The 15,656-nt window shown below is 48.1% G+C and overlaps 3 protein-coding genes across 7 annotated transcripts; all 3 read left to right on the top strand.

Annotated features, from left to right (window-relative positions):
• Positions 1-780: 780 nt before the first annotated feature.
• LOC101061434 (SWI/SNF-related matrix-associated actin-dependent regulator of chromatin subfamily E member 1) lies at positions 781-6,143 on the top strand. 4 transcript variants are annotated; one of them, XM_029851418.1, is made up of 12 exons: positions 785-976; positions 1,645-1,698; positions 1,866-1,909; positions 2,033-2,076; positions 2,173-2,304; positions 2,955-3,035; positions 3,314-3,445; positions 3,606-3,777; positions 4,269-4,441; positions 4,519-4,620; positions 4,948-5,206; positions 5,285-6,143. In XM_029851418.1, exons 4-12 carry the CDS (start codon positions 2,071-2,073, stop codon positions 5,488-5,490), a joined length of 1,263 nt encoding a protein of 420 aa, XP_029707278.1. In that variant the 5' UTR covers positions 785-976; positions 1,645-1,698; positions 1,866-1,909; positions 2,033-2,070; the 3' UTR covers positions 5,491-6,143. The 4 variants fall into 4 exon arrangements, with proteins under 4 accessions (XP_029707280.1, XP_029707278.1, XP_029707279.1 ...); XM_029851419.1 differs by having other exon boundaries at positions 2,200-2,304; XM_003972144.3 differs by lacking the exon at positions 2,033-2,076 and having other exon boundaries at positions 2,200-2,304.
• A 506-nt stretch (positions 6,144-6,649) lies between these two features.
• On the top strand, positions 6,650-8,922 carry ccr7 (chemokine (C-C motif) receptor 7). The gene is made up of 3 exons (XM_003972145.3): positions 6,650-6,897; positions 7,099-7,148; positions 7,253-8,922. Exons 1-3 carry the CDS (start codon positions 6,840-6,842, stop codon positions 8,315-8,317), a joined length of 1,173 nt encoding a protein of 390 aa, XP_003972194.2. The 5' UTR covers positions 6,650-6,839; the 3' UTR covers positions 8,318-8,922.
• Positions 8,923-8,958: 36 nt separating this feature from the next.
• On the top strand, positions 8,959-15,647 carry LOC101061887 (tensin-4). Of its 2 annotated transcripts, none has more exons than XM_029851415.1 (13): positions 8,959-9,502; positions 10,519-10,744; positions 11,675-12,005; positions 12,227-12,540; positions 12,625-12,720; positions 12,823-12,930; positions 13,438-13,530; positions 13,703-13,780; positions 13,849-13,911; positions 14,451-14,619; positions 14,704-14,772; positions 14,880-14,909; positions 15,045-15,647. In XM_029851415.1, the coding sequence occupies exons 2-13, from the start codon at positions 10,531-10,533 to the stop codon at positions 15,190-15,192; spliced, it is 1,713 nt and encodes a 570-aa protein (XP_029707275.1). In that variant the 5' UTR covers positions 8,959-9,502; positions 10,519-10,530; the 3' UTR covers positions 15,193-15,647. The 2 variants fall into 2 exon arrangements, with proteins under 2 accessions (XP_029707275.1, XP_011610862.1); XM_011612560.2 differs by having other exon boundaries at positions 13,846-13,911; positions 15,045-15,646.
• The last annotated feature ends 9 nt before the right edge of the window (positions 15,648-15,656 follow it).

Consider the following 15,656-nt stretch of genomic DNA (forward strand, 5'->3'; position numbering starts at 1 on the left):
GCTCACGGACCTGTTGCGTAACCCTACAGGCATCCATCTCCTCATCCTGCCCTTGGGCTTCCGTGACCCCCGCAGCTGCTCCCAGGGGCCTGTGTACAGTAGCCCGTGACCTTCGCCTCCAGACGGACTCCGACGCAGATGTCCGGCGGTGAACAAAGGATCCGGGATCCGTCCCCGTCCATGCCGCTGGAGGACGGTTGCATGCTGAATGGACGGATGAAGCAATGCACCTGCAGGTGGCCTAACAAAAGCCTCTGGAGGCATATTTGTGCAGAATGCAGGTCAAGCAGAAAGCAAACGCGCTCGCGAGCGTGCACTTCAAACAGAAAGTAACACTGGACACAGTCAATTAACAAACGCCAAACAAGGACTATTGGGGCTGAATGGACAGAGGTGTGAGCTAAATCCTGCAGGCTTTAGGCTGCTGTCTCTGGGGGACACACTATTACAACTACTGACCTGGACGGCTCTCAAAGAATGTGCCCAAGAATGCAAACTATTTCACTTTTCACAACAACAGGGATGAACAGGGTAAACGTGGATTTGTGAGCAGCCGCTGGAGCCATCTGTGGATGTGGTGACATAATGGGGGTTAAATTGTCATTTCTGTGGCCCAAGGTTGCAAAAGAACAAGGGGGGCATAAAGATCCGGGGCATCTGCATTGACTACCGCTGTGCCTTTGAGCACGCCTGGTAACAATGTCGGTCGGTGACCGAGATCTTTGAAAGAAGCGCGTCTAATTGCAATTAAAAGGCATCTTTCCCTGAATAAAACAGCTTTCTGCAGCCACAGCAGCTGCGGATGGCAGCGATCAGCACCAGCACGGAGGCAAGAAACAGCTGTAACACGGGGGAGGGTGGGGGTGCAATTCTGGAAGATTCTGCAGAAATCTTAGAGCCCATTTCATTCGTTTATTGTTGAGACTATTACTCTGTGCTGGGTGATTAGCCTCCCACTCGAATAAAGGCTTTTCGGGTGAGTTTTCTGGCTGTTGCTATAGATACCTGCATGGCGCAGTCGTGTATTGGAATTTCAGTATCTATAGACGTTTCGTCTTCCTTTATGTTGCATGCTAATATTTGAGTCATAACAGACTGTTAATTTCGATTAGCTTAGCTAAGTTACCAGCTAGCTCCCTTTCTGCTGTTTCCTCCCATCATGATGAGCAAAGCTAGTCAATCTGCATTAGCATATCGTCATTACAGAATAATTAACATTGTGGACTTTGGAAGATGCTCTTTTTATATCGAGCGTCGCTTTGTCCCAGCCATTATCTTCACTAGTAACGGGAATATTTATAGTCGTGTCAACCTTTAGCCGGCTAAGATTAGCCTGCAACTCCCACTCAGCTAGTTTATCGATAGTGAGCAGCAGCACTAAAGGCTCGCCGTGAAAAGCGGATCTTCGTACAATCCCGGTGAAATAATCAGACGTTCTGCAAAAGCAACTTTACAAAAGTCGAGCCGATGTCCCCGATAATCAGATGAAAATAGATGTTTCGATTGTTTAGCCAACTTCCAGAACACGTCTGTGCTAGCTTAAGTCTTGCTAAAGAGCATTAGCGATGTCTCTTTGTTTAATGCGACGCACGAAATATCCCCTCCACACCCCCCTTAAACGCGATATAAATGTCTTTATTCCAGATGCCACAGAGCTAATTAGACTGAAGCTTGACTCCTGAGCTGCAACGATGTCAAGTAAGAAAAAGAAACCCATTCTTAAGACGTTTGTGGCAAATCTAGAGTCCGCCTTCATGTGCACATTTGCTGCCTTCTAACGTGAGCTGCTCATCCCGAGACTTTGGCAGCGATGGCACCCCATAAAGGCTTGATTTTTCACGTTTGCACCTTTTCTTTTCCAACAGAGAGACCCTCCTATGCCCCTCCACCTGCCCCTGCCCCCACCACTGTGAGTATCGCAGCAAAAATGCAGAGAAATCCTCCCAAAATCATTAGATTAATCGAATCAGCCGCAAATGCATCGGACAGATCAGCTTTTCATGTCCAAATCTGTGACTCCTCATTTGTGCAGACTGACCTGATTATGCACAAATCATTGCCACAGCATGGATGCAAGTTAGTTACACATTTCCCCAGCCCCCCCCCCCCCCCCCCCCCCCTCTCCCCACCACCCCTCCCTCCATGTTCCTATATTAAACCTTTCTCATTTAGCCTTTATGTCTCTCCCTTGTCCGTCAGCAAATACCCAACACAGCTGGGTTTGTGGGGTACAACCCGTACAGCCACCTGGCCTACAACAACTACAGGCTTGGGGGGAGCCAGAGCACCAACAGCCGGGCAACGGTAGGACCACTCGCTCGGGGAGAAGAGGTTGATTTCAGGTTGCAATAACAGAGTTTAGGTCTTAAAGGGCGGCTAAAGCAGCCGTCATCGAGGCCGAGTCGAGATCCGGCCGGGTTTTCCTTCCTGTCGGGCGGAGAATAGCTTCCCGTGAGGGATGGAACCAGGTCAGGGGTGGGCAAATCCAGTCCTCGAGGGCCGTATCCAAGCCAGACTTTCTGTCCTACAGGTAAACCCTTTCACCTGGGGTTCCATTTACCTTGGTGAAAGCGTTTCCTGCCTGGTAGGACGCAAATCCCGGCTTGAATTCAACCCTTGAGGACTGGATTTGACCTCTGATGGTCCAATCCATGAAGGCTGGAATCCGGCCACGTTTTGCATCTTACCAGGGAGAAACCGCTTTCCCCAAGGTAAATGGAACCCCAGGTGAGTGTTTACCTGTAGGACAGAAAATCTGGCTTGGATCCGGCCCTCGAGGACTGGATTTTCCCACCCCATATCCAGGTAAAGGTGTCCTCCGCCCGGTAGGACAGAAAACCTGGCAGCATGACTATTTGTCCTCCCTGAGAGATTATGCCAAAATAATATTGTGCCTGCCCTTCACTGCTTTAGAGCTCCGCATCAACCCACTGAACTGTTTTTTCCTTTACTAGAACTCTTCAGGAATAAATATCCCGAAGCCTCCCAAGCCGCCCGATAAGCCGCTAATGCCATACATGAGATACAGCCGTAAGGTAAGCGCGCACTTTTTTTTAGCTTTCGCATCATGCTGTGCTGCCTTGCTTTTAGGTGCCCTGTCAGCCCAGAGTGAGTGCAAACGTTTAAGCTGTGATGGAGGTAGGTGTAAAGCCAGATTCAGGGCTTAGCTAGGACGCCCCCACCACACGGTGGGACTCCTCAACTTAAAGCACACGGCCTCCTCTGGTTTGTGACCTCTCTGCAAAGAGATAACCGCCTGTAGCCCCCTCCAACCCAACCCGACCCCGCACCCATGTCTGGTTCTCATCACCAGGTTTGGGATCAAGTAAAAGCCTCCAATCCCGATCTGAAGCTTTGGGAAATTGGGAAGATAATCGGTGGCATGTGGAGGGACCTCACTGATGAGGAGAAACAGGATTATTTGAATGACTACGAAGCAGAGAAGGTTGGTTGTTTTACAAGGGCTGTTTATTGGGGGGGGGGGGGGGGGTCGATGTGCCTCCGAGGTTGTGGGTCCCTCCATTCCCCGTAGTTGACTAAAACAAGGCTCCGCCGGCGGTGCCGCTGGCTCCCCCCCGTCATCCCTGTCGTCTTCTCCGCCGTAGATTGAGTATAACGAGAGCATGAAGGCCTACCACAACTCGCCGGCGTACCTCGCCTACGTCAACGCCAAGAGCCGGGCGGAGGCGGCTCTGGAGGAGGAGAGCCGCCAGAGGCAGTCCAGGCTGGACAAGGGCGAGCCGTACATGAGCATCCAGCCGGCTGAGGATCCCGACGGTAAGCTTGGACGGAGCGTTAGCGCGGCGCGGAGCAGTAATTACCGTAGCGCAGCCGCAGACGGGTCTTCACCACCCGCCGTAAGAGGGCGAGGCCGCTTCAGCTTTTCAGCCGCCCCCCGTCCAAAAAAAGGAGCCGAATTAGCTTGTTTAGCACAGATGTTTACGTTTTGCGGGCGTCGGCGGCGCAGGGCGGGACGTAATTTACATTCTTCCCTGTGTTTTCGGGACTGACGTAAGGAAGCCCACGGAGGACATTTGAGTTCCACCCACCTCGAGGAAATGATGTGTGTCTGGGGGGGGGCGGGGGGGGTTGCGACACCAGATAATGATGAACAGGAAAACTGCTGATACCATCTATGCCGAACCGCCGGGTCAGAGGCGCCGCCGCCGCGCTATTCTCGCTGTCCTCTTCCTCGGCGTCTGTTGTTTTTAGAGCCGGCGTCGGTGGCGCTCCGACCCGGTTTTAACCGCCGCCCGTTTTGCCTTCAGACTACGACGACGGCTTTTCGATAAAGCACTCGGCCGCCGCTCGCTTCCAGCGCAACCACCGGCTGATCAGCGAGATCCTCAGCGAGAGCGTGGTGCCCGACGTGCGCTCCGTCGTCACCACCGCCCGCATGCAGGTCCTCAAACGCCAGGTCCAGTCTTTGATGGTGCACCAGGTGAGGTCAAGCGCGAGCGGCGGTCATTGCAGCGCCGTGGCGAGCCAGACGCTGACCGTGTGTGTGGTTTATCACAGAGGAAGCTGGAGGCGGAGCTCCTTCAGCTTGAAGACCGCCACCAGGATAAGAAAAGGAAATTTATCGAAGCCACGGAGTCGTTCACGAACGAGCTGAAACGGGTACGCCACCGTCTGCATCGGCCGCTGCTCATTCGCACGCGAGCTTTGTGTTTCAGTACAGTGAGGCGCTCTCTGCCTCACAGCAACCAGCTGCAGCTGATTCCATCCACATGTTCTGGCATTCTGAGCCTCTCCGTTTGCTATTTGTATCCACAATAATAACTTTTGTAAAAAAAAAAAAAAAAAAAAAAAGAACCGCAGCCATCTGAAAGCGCCGCTGCTCGCTCCCACCAGGGGGCGACATTGGCCGTCCACCGCGCTGTGTTGAGACTCGAGAGGGAAACAAGCACGCGCAGGGTTGCAGTGATCCTTCTCTGTGTTCCGTAGCTCTGCTGCATGAAGGTGGAGGTGGACATGGAGAAGATCTCTGCAGAGATCGCGGCGGCGGAGGAGGCGGCCCGCAAACGGATGGCGGACAGAGAGAAAGACGCCGGCGACAGGGGCGCCAGAGAGGCCCCCGCGTGCGTTCTGGCGGAGGAGGAAAAACACATCTGCGCGACGCACGGCAACAAGTCGCAGCAACCTCCTCTCGACAGCGGAAACAAGCAGTGTGAGACCGCAGAATCGAACGGCGCCGACGCGGCAGGTGAGCCCGGAAGCCGGCCGCCGTTATTCCCTTCTACCCAAACGCCGGCCTTTTATTTGACCTTCTGGTTTATTTCAGGAAAGAGAAAGTCCTCAGAGGACCTGGACGTTCATCCCGGCAGTGAGGAGGGGGCGTCAGAGGACAAGGAGAGCGTCCCGGAGGGAGTCTTGGAGGAGGGCACCAGTGACAGTAACACGGGCTCGGAGACCACCTCCGCCCAGACGGAGGACGCGTCGGGCGTCGAGCCGTCAGAGGGGCCCTGCAAGGCGAGGGCGGCCCACTGAGACCCAGGAAGGGGCTCCGAAATCATCCTTGAGGACGCACGTTGCACAGAATCATCTCAGAAACATTTCTAAAGCATTTCGACAACAAAAAAAGCACTTGATCGAGCAGAGGTCGCCACAATAACCCCGCGCTCCTATCAAAGCCCCCCCCCCCCCCCCCCAAGCCTGGACTGATACATATCCCTGACCGTCCAGCGTCCAGATCGCCGCGATCCCGAAGACGCGCGCTCGGTGTTTGACATTGTTCTTTGTATCGTGGCATTGTTGCTTTTATCTCTTAGCATGTTGCTAATGGGTTGAGGACTCGAGGCGTGAGGAGCGGCGCTGAGCAGCCGTCTGCTGAGCGGGGGGAGGCTTGTGTTCTCTATCAGTATTCCAGTGACCGTATCGTCTCAGGACTTTAGTCATTAGCAGTAGTATTTTTGTTATTTATTCAAACGGCAGTATTTTTACTCTACTTGTGTATCGGTCCAGTCAAAAGCATTTTGGATCAGTATTTCCAGCAAAATAACGTCAGAACGTGCTGTAATCGTGCACCCATCGTAACGAGGTTTGCTCAAACGTGGCTCTTCATCTTGTGGTTCCAGGAGCTGCAGTGTTGGACTCCATTTCCTTTTTCATATTTATACCAATAAAGTTCTTTTCTACCCTGACTGTTAGAAAATGAATGGCCTGAATCAAACAACAGGTTTAAAAAAACAACAACAACAAAACACCTGGAATCTCTTCTCAATGATTTTTCTCTCTTTCCAAAGCAGTAGTAAAGGATGTGGGTAAGAAGAGGGAAACTTCAGATTTCCTGTTTCAGCGCAAAACAAAGCCAAGTTACTCTCTAACTCCCCTTTTTGCATATTCTATGATTTAGTAGAGTACTAGTCTTTCAATATTAGTCTTCTCTTCGTGTCGTGGTGCACCAGTGCATCACCTTGTGCTCCTAAAGGCTGCAGCTGCTCGGTGAAGCACACACAGGTGCTCCGCGGTCGCCTTTGCCCCTCATTGCAAACGACCACATTCTGCAGATTGTGGTTATTGATGTCTGAGTGAAAGCGCGAAACCACAAGCATGCACACCTGCAAAGATCACGAGCTATTTGCCGCAGAGCAGGACTCCATCTGCTGTCCAGGGCCCTCGGACGCTATTGAGATTAAAGTTTTACAAGTGGTGCAAAAGTGGCGCTAAACGCGCGACACGGACCCGTTTTAATTGCGAGAGCCATCACCGGAGGACGGGGCATTTGCCTCACGTGGTGCCGATCGTAGCTTCGCTGTGGCAGGGGGTTTTTTTCGAAATTTTTTTTTTTTTCCTTTTTCTCGTGTCAAAACGGGAAACCCGCAAATACAACCCTGCACATGAGCTTGGGTTTCAGCTGCAGCACAACACGCAACGGCGACATGACTCCTGCCAACGGTGAGTATTTTCCCCCTATTAATGCGGATAATCGACATTCGGCGGGACGGCGCGTCCCCGGGTGCCACGTGTTGAGGGGCGCCAAAATAATGGGGATTACCGTGAAAGGTTCCTCTGGGCTCAGTTTTTAGTGTATTCCTCCTCTGCTGTGGTTGTACAAGTAATGAAACTGTTCCGGGTCTCTCCGTATTTGTTTTGCAGCCCTTCAGATGCTCCTGCCAGCTCTGCTGTTATGGCTGATGATCTTTAAGGTAAATGCATCAAAGTGCCAGTTATTACAGGTGTATTACAGAGTGAATGGCAACATCAGCGGTATGTGGGGGTGCGATGGCCTGAGGTGTGTTTTTATTTACAGTCCTGCTCGTCTCAACTCAATGAGACCATGACCACGGTGCCCTTCCTGGATTACGACTACAGCGTGGATTACAGCAATATTCCCGTCGTCTGCGCCAAGGAAAACAACCGCCAGTTCCGCCGCTGGTTCATGCTCACCTTCTTCACCCTCATCTGCTTGCTGGGGCTGGGGGGGAACCTGCTGGTCATCCTCACCTTCTTCTACTTCAAGAGACTCAAGACCATGACAGACGTGTACCTGCTCAACCTGTCTTTCGCCGACCTCCTCTTTGTTCTGTCGCTGCCCTTTTGGGCGGCCAACTCAGTGACGACGTGGGAGCTGGGCCTGGTGGTGTGCAAGGGCATGTACACCACCTACAAGGTCAGCTTTTACAGCAGCATGTTTCTTCTCTGCTCCATCAGCGTGGACCGCTACTTTGCTATCTCCAAAGCCACCTCCGCGTACCGCTACCGCTCTCAAACCATGCTCCTCAGCAAGGTGTCGTCTGTCGTCATCTGGGTGATGGCGCTGATCTTCTCGTTGCCGGAGATGATGTACACCACTGTCAACGGCACGACCTGCACGCCTTTCTCCAGCAGCACCGACCAGCTCCGCATCATCATCCAAGTCAGCCAGATTGTTCTGGCCTTTGTCCTCCCTCTCCTGGTTATGACCTTCTGCTACAGCAACATCATCAAGACCCTCTGCCGAGCTCATACCTTCGAGCGCAATAAGGCCATCAAGGTCATCCTGGCCGTGGTCACCGTTTTTCTCGTCAGCCAGGTGCCTTTTAACATGGTTCTGTTTTGGAGTACGCTCCTCACAGCGAGCGGGGGAACTGACAGCTGCAGCTATGAGAACAATCTGCTGTACGCCACTGACATCACGCAGTGCCTGGCCTTCCTCAGGTGCTGTCTGAACCCTGTCGTCTACGCCTTTATTGGCGTCAAGTTTCGCCAAGACCTCCTGAAGTTATTCAAGGACTGGGGCTGCGTGAGCCAGGAGAGTTTCTTCAAGTACACCAGCAAAAGAAGGCGGAGCTCTGGGTTCACCGAGACAGAGACCACCACCACGTTCTCGCCTTAAAATGTTGTCGGTGTGGTCAGCGCAACGCTGCGGGCGACCATTTCAAAGCTTTCACAATGTCTTTGGTCTTTAGTTCTGAGACTCAGCGGATCAAAACGTACACTTGATGCGGATGTTTCAGAACCAACGTCCACACGGCGACGGAGCTTTAATGTGTTCAGAGAGAAGCTTCTGCTGCTTTCTGTGCAAAGCTCGACGCGTTGGGTGTGACACCCGTTTTTTGTGAACTCATCCTGGCAGTAATAAATGTAATAATCTATGTAATAAATGCAGCATAGCGTCCTACTATTGCAGTTACTGATCTCTGGGATCAGAATACGCGGTTATCTCCACCTGACGGCGTTTTTTTTTTTTTTGCTTATTTGTTTATTTTGCTTATTTGTTTGCCGTAGAAGAAGAGATTTCACGATTCCGTGAAGCGTTGACTTTGACAACAGCTGTTTACAGCTTATACTGCGTAACATAAAAGAAGAATACATGAATATTACAGTTAAATGTTTCTTGGTTTCAGTATTATGATGCGTTTTGTACTGGAGGGTTAATAATATTACACTGGGAATGTATTTATTAATCATTCCTAAATTTGCCAATAAAAATAATGAAACATTTTTGTCTCTGTTCAGGTAAAGCCAGTTTAGATTGGGGGGGGGGATTAAACACCCTTTTACATTCTTATATAGGCATGCTCTGTCAGTCTTAAGGACATACCTGGGTGCTGGATGTCTCACATAATCAGGCAACAACCTGTCCAAGAAAAAAAATGACATTCCATTGTACTTTACTAGCAAACATCCATTGAAGCTAGTGGCAAAAGTTCAAGTTTTATAACAGAAATGGAAAAGGAAACTTTTTTTCCCCTTCTAATTTTACAGCAGAGCATAAAAGGCCGCATGATAGCAGGTTACTGTCGTCACCCTCCGCCGCCCGCCAGCGGAGTGCACAGCAACACTTTAGGAGTGAAGCTTCGTCATCTACGTGCACTTATCAGTGTTCCAGCAAGTTTACTCAACTCTGGGGAGGTCGTGAGGAGGTGCCGATCCTGATTGCTGATAGGCTGACAGTGCAAAGGGCTGGGATTTCATTAATAAAAGCATGTGGTGCCCTCAGAAGAGAAAAAGAGGGAAGAGTGTGAGAGAAATAGAGCTGCACATTAACCCGGGACCACTCTGACCACAACAAAACCAGGTAAGAATGCTTTTATCCTAAAATCATGGTAGACTGTATCATAAGGTGCTGATGCATGGACTCTGCTTTAGAAGGTGTTTCCAAATTAGATACAGGTTCTAGATCAGTTCACCACATTTAAGCATTATAGAGGAAGAAGCTAGGTGTCATTACACTATTACAACCTTTAAGCTCCACATATAAAGTGAAATTTGGCTCTCAAATCAAACATATCAGTAAATGAAACAGCTTTATTTCAAAGAGGCAAATAAGACGTTTTTAAGCTAACTTTGCATTGCTGTTTGTTTTTGAAGAATTTTGTGTCTGTCTGCTCCTGCAGAATTTGCTGGATATCGAAACAGTCGTGGATATGCTGATAACATGGTGAATTAGCAGTAATTAGCTGCTATTTGACTTTGGAGAAGGCAAAGCTTTTTAAATGAATAGAATGTTCAGAATTTTCCAACATATTTAGGGCTGAAAACACTAAAGTAGTCATAGCAACAGTAGTCACCGGTGTGAGTCACTGATCGCCACACCTTCACCTCAAACATAAGAGGGTGGCGCTGTCTGAGACAATGGTTACGCCTGTGTTACACCCATTGCCAGACAGTTTTTGGTCTGATCTCAGCTCTGAAGTAAACCATTTACTCAACCTGAATCACTGAGCTGAATTAATTTTGCATCAAATCTTATGTCAGGAAACTTACAGCAGTGCCTTCCTTCATAGATCAGAGTACTAAAAGTCAGCTAGCTCTTGGAAATCGCCACAGACGACTCACAGTTTTCAGATTTATACACTACACGGATGTAGAACACATTTCTTTGCAGTTTTACACAGTTTAACTAACAAAATCTCAATGAAGCGTGAAATGCGGTCCAAACATGCTAGTTGGATCGCGGATTCAATCATTTAAACAGGAGCGTCGATATTGGATGATCGTGGCCACCTGTGTCCCAACGATCTGTGGGAAAAACAGAACACAACAGCAAAAAGGGGACATGTTTCTCATGTGTCTATTGTGTCTGTCTCTCAGGACTATCAGATAATGCCTGCAGCAGAAGGCATGACCCACATGATACCCAACCACGTTCTAAGAGTGGGCCAAACAATTCGATTGGACCCCACGCCAGAGACGGCCGGTCAGCATGTCGACTGCGGGCAACACGATCTTGACATTTCCCTGGAAAATCTCAACCGCATCATTCTGGAACTGGATCCCACATTTGAACCCATTCAGGTGGACAAAAGTCCCCCGGCAGGTAGAGAACTACTACAAAACCTTTGCAAAGACACCTTCTTCTGCCACTTTTCTGTCTCGGGACTGTTACATAAAAAGATCGACAATGTGTAAACAATTACAGCCTCCTTTGTGCAGGGGCGTGACGCGCAATACTGTAAAACCTCACTCCCCTTATGAAGAAAGGTTCTACCCTGCGGTATCGCAAAGTTGCTCTTTGGTAGAGACAGTGTTGTTGTAATTCCTGTGGTGAATTACATTTTCACAGTTGTCATGGGATCACTTCTCAGACAGGTACCACGCCTTATACAGTCACACAGAATCAATCTATCCGCAACAGGATGTCAGGGTGGTGCAGGGTCGCCTACTTTGCCTGACGCAAACACAATTTGCGGCAAAACCTAAAAAAATAAAATAAAATTTAGACGATAACAGGAAAAGAGGCGACATATAAGCTACCAGTTGATCAGCACTGATTTCCAATGCTAAAATGTGTCTTGTAGCACCTAATTGAGCATTTTCTGTTACAGACAGATATATTTAAAGGCATTAGTCATTATTTTCGAGCAGACGTCTACCAATGGCCTACAGCGTTCTAGTTGAAGGCGTGCACCAACACACTAGTAATCCAGGGGATGAGCAACAAGTTGAGGCTCCTAAGGTTATTCAATAGCATCAAAATAGAACATCTGCTCATTAGCGCATAGCGTGAAAGCAGCAAGGTGATTTGTACAAGCTAGAACCTGCATGACCCATCGGAACATCTATTTGAAACACGTTTTTGATTACATACTTTATTTATACACGGAGGCCGAGCCCAAGCCAAAGAGAGAAGAAAAAGGGAAAACATGGACTTGGCTGGGATTTTCCAAATGCTGCCATGTGTTTCATAACATTTGTCAACAGAGTAGCACAATGTTGTTTTTGCTAAGGTGTTCCTCTTGGTCTTCAGATGACTGCTGTTCAGATGAGGACCTCCACAGCATGCTGGTCCCCAGAGGATGTTCCACCCCCTCTGTGATCCCATCCATATCGCCCAGTATACCGATCCCTATGCACAGCAGCCTCAGTTGGAGCCCTCCTGGCACGCTGGTGTTCTCCAGCTCCCCCTGCTCATCCCGGCCTCCGCTGCCATATGGAAGTGTGCCCAGACGAAACCCCTCACCAAAGAGCGAGGCAGCCCTTTCCCAAGGATCCCTACGCCTGTCACAGTCCAACAGAAACAGTGTTTCCTCCCTCCTGTCCATGTCAACGTGCTCGGACACCAGCTACATCCTCGGCAGGTAAAGCATTTCAAACAATAATCCCCCTTGATCCCGTTACAAATTTCCTATCACGAGCTAAGTGTAATTTGTACCACTGATATTTACACGCACTTACAAAGACTTGGATCTCCCTGTATCCAACCTATGTTACTGACAGATTCTATCGATAATGAACAAATCGTCATATCGGAATATTCAGCTCTATGAGGCTGCCTAACGCTGCACTCCTCCATGCACAGCAACCTTTCCCTGGCCAGCGAAGACGCCGACTCTCCCGAGTCCATCCTGATTCGTACGTCAGGCTCCTTCAGTGATGGTTCCAGAACGAGACCCTTCGAGAGGCCTTCGGCGACCAAGCAATGCCACCCCCACGATATTCCCGTTAAAGAAGAACAGAGCAGTCCTGAGTCACTCTCTGGGTCTCTAGGCGATATTCCTATTCTCTTAATCAACGGGGTGCCGCAGCCGGACCTGGGCATCCAAAAATCCGGACCGGAGACGGACTTGCTAGAGACCATCTCAGAGTCCAGATCAAAGCCGTGTTTTCCTCAGAGTGCGTCATAGAAGAAGATCTTTATCTAACGTTTTCCATTTCTGAACGGATTGATCACTATTTTGTAATTGCTGTCTTATGCAGGCTTCCAAACCCAGTTCAACAGCACCCAGCCTACGATGAAATTTGTCATGGATACTTCCAAGTTTTGGTTTCGTCCACATGTCTCAAGAGCAGAAGGTCAGACTCGCCGCAGGTCCTTCCAAAGATCCCGATTCCTGATTAATCCTACTGGTGCAACATTTAACTGTGATGGTTTCTCTCATGTGAAACTCACTATAGCCGAGGCTCTAGTGAAGGACAAGGAAGCAGGAACGTTTGTGGTGAGAGACAGCACCTCTTACAGAGGCAGTTTTGGCCTGGCCATGAAGGTGGATCAGACTTCTACAGGTAAACTTGCACCACTGAGACCTGAATAATGAACAACTCAGTACAAATAACGGTTACAGCAGCGTGCGGACAAGCAACAGGTCTTCAAAGCACAATCATACGGATAGTGTTCATGCACAATGAAGTGCGACATCACAAGAATCACTTCCCCAACAGCACCGGTGTTGTCATGCACATTTAGCTGTCTGTGGCGGGGCAGGAGACACCGCTGTTGCTTTTTCCACCTCCACCATAATGATATGAAACCAAAAGGGAAGCCAGCTGTCGAAGGCTGCGTCTCCAGCCTCCTCATTAAAGAGGGAAAACAGACCTCATTTACGGATTTGCACCTTTTTTTGACGTTCCTGCCGTGTACACACACTGCTTCACGCTGCAGTTTAACATCTGAAGTTATAGAATTATCCATTCCGCCTATAGACCAGAGCCTCTGTCTCACCTTATTGTGTTGCATAACGCCAATGCTTCCAAGTACCGGTAAAGAGCTGTTTTACTCTCTTCCCGCCACAGAGCAGAACAGCTCAGAACTTGTCAAACATTTCCTCATTGAGTCATCTGCCAAAGGGGTTCGCGTTAAGGGATCGTCTCAGGAACCGTACTTTGGTAAGTACCGTCTAATACATTTTGCAAAAGTCAATCGGCCAAGTTTTCCTCCTTTTTCAATGAAATGTGCACAGTAATAATCGATGTACCTTTTTTTTTTAACTTTTGAAGTCTTTTTAAGACAATTTACAGTTTGACCAGATATTTTTTTGGGGAATTTCTATTTTTACAGGTAGTCTTTCAGCACTGGTCTATCAGCATACTATATCTGCCTATGCATTGCCCTGCAAATTACTCCTACACTCCAAAGGTAAGGTGCATCTATGTGTGTGTGTGTGTGTGTATATGCAAACCTCACCTCTTTGATTTCCTTAGCAGGTGTTAGTGCAACAGAGGGGAAAGCAAGTGACAAACACACATCTGAGGACAAGAGTCGATTGGGTGGGTGAAAATAAGATATACGCACCATATTCATACTCAATATGAAAAAGAAACAAAAAGCTGAAACCAAAAAGGCAAAACTGTTTTGTCTGGTTAACCATTTGTGAGATATACTAAGTAGCTTGAGGCTTGCTGATGCTAAGTTAAATATATTACAATATACCACACAAACACACCACACCATTGAGATGATTGAAGGTTGTTACTGAAGGTTCCGACAAAGGCTCCAGCTATTATTCAGGTCTCTTACATGTCTCAGATATTGAGATTACATTAAAGCACCTTTTCCCCTCCCCAGATACATGTATTCGTTGTACTCATATTAAATGTGCAGTAGTTTTTCCATCATCGCCTCTTTACAAGTGCTGTCATAATTATTTATATGAATCAAATCAAACACAACAAGAGCAATTTGTTAATGAAAAAGGGATAGATTGATGGCATGATGTCCCCCAGGCATGTTATTACTGTCAAAAATCACAGCGCCTAATTTATTTCATCTTTTTTATTTCGTCTTTTTTGTCTTGCTTTTATCAAAGCGTGCAATTTCATCTACCTAAACGCCATCCCCACTGAGATGCTGACAGGCCCCTGCGCAGTGCACAAGGCAGTCTCCTCCACCCTCCAGGCCCCAGCTTCCTTCAGAGCAACCATTGTCAACCTGAAGGTGTCTTTGAAGGGTGTCACACTGACAGATATAAACAGGAAGTAAGAGTAGACACATCCTGTACAGCCAATGCCAAGAGGTGCACTTTGTACAATAGTGTAATAGAGTATTAAATGTCTTGGCAGACTGTTCTTCAGGCGTCATTATCCTGCTCACCTGCTCAGCCACAGCGGTGAAGATCCAGAAAATCGACTGTGAGTCTACAAAAGCACCATGTGTCAAAAATGTTATGTTCCCAGCTGTTGTCCAGAGTGTTTAGTCTCAGCTATTTCCTAAAAATGTGTGACTTTGTCCTCGACAGGTGGGCGAAAGGCTCTTGTGCCGGGGCAAGGTAAATATCGAACATAGGCCAACTCCAGAAGTTGTTTTTATGTTTAAAATATGTTGTAAAAAAGTTGATTACTCCAAGAGTTTAGTATCAACTGCTTTTCCACATTAAATCTTATCTATTTCTCTGTCCCGACAGGATGTTTGGCTTTGTGGCAAAGGGTGTGGAGGCAGGCATGGAGAATGTTTGCCATGTATTTGCAGAATATGATCCCCTCCAGCCTTGTAGCAATGTCATTGAGGCTGTTCAGACCGCTATAAGCAAAACACAAACACAGACGCAGTGAAAAACTGCTGTTAAAATGGATGAATGGCTGTTCCAACCTCCAGAACAGGCAGTCACGTGTCAGGAGTCCTCTTTAAATGACATGTGTAACATAAAGCATGTGTAAATACATGAAATAACGGAACAGATAAGTATTTTATTAATGTGCTTTCATGACCAAGCAGCTTACCGGTACTCTGTATTGCAACATTGATTCAGATGAGGAATGCTGTCTGACTGTCATCATGAGGGATTTTGAAGGTTTCCAAATGCACATGGAAGAAAACGTTCGTTTAAAAGGAAATACACTTGCAAATATTTCTATGTTATTCAACTTATATTTATTATGCTGCACAATAAACACACCTGTACTTTTATGTATTTTGTTAAAAATATAATTGAGAAATATGTTGATGTGCGTATGTGTTTGTATGCACAGTGTCAAAATAAGGATCTTTATGTTAAAATAAATCAAATAATTGTAGT

Source organism: Takifugu rubripes, chromosome 17 (assembly GCF_901000725.2).
Source record: "Takifugu rubripes chromosome 17, fTakRub1.2, whole genome shotgun sequence".
Classification (NCBI taxonomy): domain Eukaryota; kingdom Metazoa; phylum Chordata; class Actinopteri; order Tetraodontiformes; family Tetraodontidae; genus Takifugu; species Takifugu rubripes.

Bases quoted from the DNA above. Each gene is read 5' to 3' on its own strand.
- LOC101061887 (XM_011612560.2), top strand. From the start codon at position 10,531: ATGCCTGCAGCAGAAGGCATGACCCACATGATACCCAACCACGTTCTA. The intron at 10,745-11,674 runs GTAGAGAACTAC...CTTGGTCTTCAG, and splicing joins GGACAAAAGTCCCCCGGCAG to ATGACTGCTGTTCAGATGAG. The intron at 13,531-13,702 runs GTAAGTACCGTC...CTATTTTTACAG, and splicing joins GTCTCAGGAACCGTACTTTG to GTAGTCTTTCAGCACTGGTC.
- LOC101061434 (XM_003972144.3), top strand. The intron at 4,621-4,947 runs GTACGCCACCGT...TGTGTTCCGTAG, and splicing joins TCACGAACGAGCTGAAACGG to CTCTGCTGCATGAAGGTGGA. The intron at 5,207-5,284 runs GTGAGCCCGGAA...GGTTTATTTCAG, and splicing joins GAACGGCGCCGACGCGGCAG to GAAAGAGAAAGTCCTCAGAG.
- ccr7 (XM_003972145.3), top strand. From the start codon at position 6,840: ATGAGCTTGGGTTTCAGCTGCAGCACAACACGCAACGGCGACATGACT. The intron at 6,898-7,098 runs GTGAGTATTTTC...TTTGTTTTGCAG, and splicing joins CGACATGACTCCTGCCAACG to CCCTTCAGATGCTCCTGCCA. The intron at 7,149-7,252 runs GTAAATGCATCA...TTTTATTTACAG, and splicing joins TATGGCTGATGATCTTTAAG to TCCTGCTCGTCTCAACTCAA.